The 5,430-nt window shown below is 41.6% G+C and overlaps 1 protein-coding gene across 1 annotated transcript; it reads left to right on the top strand.

The window, feature by feature from the left end:
* The first annotated feature begins 335 nt into the window (after positions 1 to 335).
* Positions 336 to 4,676, top strand: LOC140529480 (alpha-1,3-mannosyl-glycoprotein 4-beta-N-acetylglucosaminyltransferase-like protein MGAT4E). Its single transcript, XM_072648180.1, has 4 exons — positions 336 to 526; positions 2,298 to 2,428; positions 2,802 to 2,937; positions 3,447 to 4,676. Exons 2-4 carry the CDS (start codon positions 2,309 to 2,311, stop codon positions 4,604 to 4,606), a joined length of 1,416 nt encoding a protein of 471 aa, XP_072504281.1. The 5' UTR covers positions 336 to 526; positions 2,298 to 2,308; the 3' UTR covers positions 4,607 to 4,676.
* The last annotated feature ends 754 nt before the right edge of the window (positions 4,677 to 5,430 follow it).

The following is a 5,430-nucleotide window of genomic DNA, read 5'->3' as shown; positions in this document are numbered from 1 at the left end:
ATCATGTCACCTTTTTCCCATTTATCATTATCTGGACCTCTTAGCCTTCAAGTGGGCTCAGGTTCTCAGATGGGCAAGTCCCAACTCAAAACTGGAGTAATAGAAAGTTTCTTACATCTTCCTCTGTATATGTATATATATGTATGTATGTATACACACACACATATATAGTAATACTATATGTATCATTTGTAGACCATCCTTCCCATTTTTCACTAACACTGGGAGTAAATCCTGAGGTAAAGAGTAGAAACCTAGCCTCCCTATTCAGAGAAACAATGGTTGTCAAGGCAATGTCACCTGGGAGAAATGATGACAGATGTGGCCTGTTTGGGATCAGAGGAATCAATGCCATCTGGTTTTGTCTACTCCAGTTCCTGCTCTGTGGATTTCCAGGTTCTTCTCCAGGATTTGGAGAAGGGTTCTGGCTCCTTATAAAAATCCTAGCCTTTGCCTCTAGAACACCCAATAGACAAAAGCTGTACTCCTAAGACGAAAGGATTCTTATAAACCTGGATCATCAAAGGTATTGTAGGGACTGAGGTGTTTAAATTTTTGTTTTCCCCTTTTTTCCTACTACCTTCTTCTGGTACTCTCATCTGAAAACTGGAAATGAGAGTGGGGGAGAAAGGAAGATGGAGGTGGGTGGTAAGCAAAGGGGTGTCTGAGATTAGGGAATATCCCATAGAATGCCTTTAATGAAAAAGTAGCAGGAGAGCACTCCCAGAGATGAGACTTCCTTCCCAAAGAGGAAGATGGAGTGGGCACCTAGAGGAAAAGAAGATGGATCTGAGTTCTAAGGAGAGAGAAAGCAGTTTGGGTACTTGTAGGAGAAAAGGAGAGATCATCCTTTGCTTCCCTATAACTCAACACTGATTCCTCCTGGTGTGCTAACTCACTACCAATACCACCCCAAAGATTCTGCTAAGTATTCTACACAAGAGGGAGTGGTCAGTTGTTCTCTGGAGAAGAAACATTACATTTTAATACTGCTATTATTAAGGAAAATGTATAATCTTTTTTTTAACAGAAAGCAGTTTGTAGCCAAACCAAGTTGTTATGAGAAGAACTTAATCTGCAAGGTCCTCCCTATGACATATAAATTTGTTTATAAAAGCCAAAAACTTTAGGTGGGTGAAGAGAAAAATACTCCAACAGGTTCTTGCTATATAGGACACCTCTCACAAACTTTCATGAAATCAGACAAGGATGCTTTGATCTGTGTATGGAAATAACAGGTGAAAAAACTGACTAGGAAGGAGGCTTTCAAGTGAATTTTACCTGACTCCCATTAAGCCCAAAGCTTTGGAAAAGGCTTTGAATCAAAACTGATCAAAGCAGAATGAGTTACAAATATCAGAGACTCAATATGCGAGGAATTTTTCTGGTAGACTTAGTCCTTCATAGCATTGCAAGGACCTAAAAAATTCCCAGTGGACTTTTAGAGGCAAAACACCTTCCACATCCAGAGAAAGAACCATGGGAATTGGATCGCAGAATGAAGCAGAACTTTTTCTTTTGCATTATGTTTTGTGTTGTGTTATGGTTTCTCCCATTCATCATAATTCTATTCAACATGACTATGGTGAAATTGTATTTAATAGGAATATGTGTGTAGAACCTACAAGCCATCTCGGGGAAGGGGGTAGGGATGGAAGGAGAAGGAGGAAAAAAAATCTAAGATATATGGAAGATATATAGAACACTGAAGACAAAATATTTATTAAAAAAAAACTCAGAGACTATTAGTAAAAGACTTCCTTAATTTTACTTAGGTGATCATTTTCTTGCAATATTTCCTAAGTGTTATCATCTTTTAAATATTGTTTTTAATAGATTGTTACCTTAATAAAAAGCTTTTTTTAAGTAGTAAAAAAGAGATGAAGGAAATTCATGTTTAGCATTATCTCAGGTAAGCCATTCTTAGCGATCTGTGGTTCACAGCCCATGGAATCACCAAAACCTCTCACCATCACTGCCTATTGTTGCAGATTTAGTTTAGTTCTTTGAATGATTTTTTAGAATCTTCTCTAAGTTGAATCTGCACACTTAATCTTGCAAAGTGTGATAGCAAACATCACAAGGATCTCTTTCTTTAGGCAATAGCCCAGGTCTGTATTCAGCCAGTGCCCTATTAGTGGGGTGGGAATGTGAGCAGCCAGCAGCAGGCTCAGGAGATGACCTGGAACTATGAGGAAAACTTCTGAGGCAGGAGAGCATTGTTCTGTACCTACTTTGGAATTAGTCTTTTTAGTTTATACAGCCTGAACCTAAAACCCTTGTGTTCTTCTCTACAGAGAAACACTCTATGTTAGGCATCATGCATTGGTCCTTCAGACGCTACATCATCATTTTAGCTGGCTCAGGCCTCCTGTGGTTCTTAATCAGTCTTAGAACCCCCAAGATAAATGAAGACACCTATCACCTGGTGAGTATCAAAAGTAAAGTGGCACCCTTAGATTGCAGTCTAGAAATAGGGCACTGTAGAATTCAGCTTGATACACACAAGCTAGTTGTCATCCAAATATGCTTATCTCTTCCCTGTACCTTTCCCCCAAAGAATGGGAGGAGACTTTCCTGGAGGGCCATTGAACATTAACCCATAGCCCTTGACATGATATTCATTTTGTATTTTTCTTGAGGGGAGGATGTGCAGAGGTTAGGAACAATACTTTGTTCAATGACCTGGTATCCTTGGAACATTCCTACCTTGGTGGCTCTTTGGCCACCATCCCACATTACTTTCCCCCCTAGTGATCTTGAGATGGGCCTCTGAAGGCTAAAACTTGTGTTATCCCCAGGAAACAAAGCGGTCCTTGCACCAGAAGTTCAGCTCCAAGAGTGAGAAATACCTGCAGGGTAATTCGTATAATGTCCTAAGCAGAATGTCCCATCTCACCTACCAGTATCTGGTTGGAGCCCTGCCCCTAAAAAAAAGTGAGTGCATGCGTGTCATATTATCCCAAAATGAGATGGAGGGGTTTGGGAGAAGGATATTAGCATCAAGAGGGGAGACTAGGGGAACTGAGAGAAACAGCAGAGGGGAAAGAAGGGATGAAAGAGGGAAGAGGATACTAAAAAGTTCCAGCTATGCTGAGAGATATATGAACCTGTAGCTAATAGTATTCCTGAGTCTGTAAACTTATAGAAAAGTCTCAGCTTAAGCCAGTAATATCCAATCTCTTCCACCCCACCCCAAGCATATAACTTTCCTGTAGAGAAGTTCAGTATTAGAAGTTTCAGGGCTCTGAAAAACAGAAGAGAGGAAAAGGAAAGATGAGATAGGAGGAGAGAAGGAAAGAAAACTATGGTTAGGGCTTTTAGAACCCTTTAAACAAAAGATCATCTTAGCCATCCCTTTGGGTTGAGAAGACTGCAGAAAATGTAGGGGAAAAGACTTCCTTTTTGCCCTGCACTACTAATTATTCGCCTTCCTTCCTCCCCAGAGATTCTTACTGTAGGACTGTCCTCAATGCAGAGTCCTACAGGAATATACCTTGTGAAAACTTTGAGATCTGTGTTCAAAGTTTCCTCCAAGAATGAATTGAGGCACATCACAGTGCTTGTCCACCTAGCTGATTCTGACCCTGATTGGCTCAATGAGACAGTCAGTATCATCATAAGCCACTTCACCTCCCAGATCCTTCAAGGGCAGTTGCTTGTGATCCATGCCCCATCTGCTGCATACCAGCACTTGTGGTACCAACCATACAAGGTCTTTAATTTCTCTGACATAAAGACCTTCCAGTCTAAGCAGATGTTGGATTATGCCTTTCTCATGAGCTTTGCTGCCAATCTCTCTGAATACTTCCTCATGATCGAAGACAACATCCGAAGTACCCGCCACTTTGTCACTACTCTCCAGCAGGAACTAGAAGCCAGGAAGGATGTACCATGGACAATCATGGACTCTGCCAACCATGGCTTAGTTGGCAAGCTCTGCCATTCCAGAGATCTTCCCAAACTGGCAGGTTTCCTCCTCCTTTTCTACCAGGATAAGTCCCCTGATTTGCTTCTCCTCCATTTCCGAATCCTTCAGGGTCAGAAGGATCCCATCCACATACGCCCTTTGCTCTTTTACCATTTTGACAGTCCCTCTTCTTTTTCTCCTCATGATTTCCACATTTGTGAAGACCCAGACAATGAGAAGTTTGAAGAGGATAGCTTTGATATTCCAGATAACCCACCTGCAGTTGTCTACACTAATATGCAGACTCTTCATAACCATTTGGCCCAAAATGCCTATAGCCTGGATGAAACATTCTTTTTGACCCCAAATGCTCTACCTGGACACCAGCTGACTGTAATCCTGGATAAGGGGGTTAATGTGATTCGAGTGCAAGTGCTAACTGGTACAGCTATAGAGAAGCTGCAGAGTTTGGAGGAAGGAAAAGTGGAGTTGGGTTCTAATCCTACTGGGGAATCAAAACATTGTACCAAGTATACCTTTCTGGGACAGCTGTGGGATGGGCAGTTGGACTGCAGGATGAAACACAGACAGACAGGACATAATGTGAGCTGCGTGCGACTCGTAGTGACTGGCCCTAAGGATAACTCATGGGTCATGGTCAGACACATCAACATCTGGGTCAATCATGAGGAATAGTTAGAGATGGAAGGAACCCAGTCTGGAGATTGAGTTGACATAGGTCACAGAATTAAAATCTTGAAACCAACCAGGGACATTTATTTGGGTACCTGTCGAAGCCTTTGAATGGGAGATACAAGCTGATAAGGGGCAGAAAAGGACCTCTTTCTCTTCTAAATTGCCTGTTCCTCAGAGCAAACACTTTCTAATCCAGCATTGGGATGGTTCTGAAAACAGGAGCTCAAGGTCTTCACTCAGTCCCAATATATAGGCCTAGGCTTTCCCCAGTTGTAGAGTCAAGTGAACTTGAAATAGGTCTGGTTTCTACCCTCAACCCAGAGAGGCTTCAGGGAATCTAGAAGTTCTAGAGAAAAAGCCCCAGAAGAGGAACCACTAGAGGCTAAATATTTTCGCTACCCAGTAGTAGAGCAACAAGTGTACCAAAGACCAAAAACCTTTCATTTGTACTACTACTCTTTCAAGACTGTCTTTTCTGTCTCCTTCCTTTGGCCTCTAAACATTCTCCACCCCTCCTCAATCCCCCAATAGAATACATCATGGTTGGGCAAATCTCAGGAACCATCTATGCCACCATATATAGATATTTTATCCTGTATTTTCAACCACAATTATTTTATTATAAAATGTGACTGCAGAGGTGAATTTCTCCATTGAACCATTACATAACATTCTTATTAGATAAGCACTGCCATATTGTTTCAAGCATCTGGTGAAGACAAAAAGCAATGTTTATCAACTCCGTGGGCTCTGCCTTTACTTTCTCACTACTCTAGTCTTAAGTGAGCAGGAGGCATCAGATCTAGTGAACTGTGGGCAACTAG

Source organism: Notamacropus eugenii, chromosome 2 (assembly GCF_028372415.1).
Source record: "Notamacropus eugenii isolate mMacEug1 chromosome 2, mMacEug1.pri_v2, whole genome shotgun sequence".
Classification (NCBI taxonomy): Eukaryota; Metazoa; Chordata; class Mammalia; order Diprotodontia; family Macropodidae; genus Notamacropus; species Notamacropus eugenii.
The sequence above is the reverse complement of the archived record's forward strand: the minus strand, read 5'-3'. Positions and strand labels throughout refer to the sequence as shown.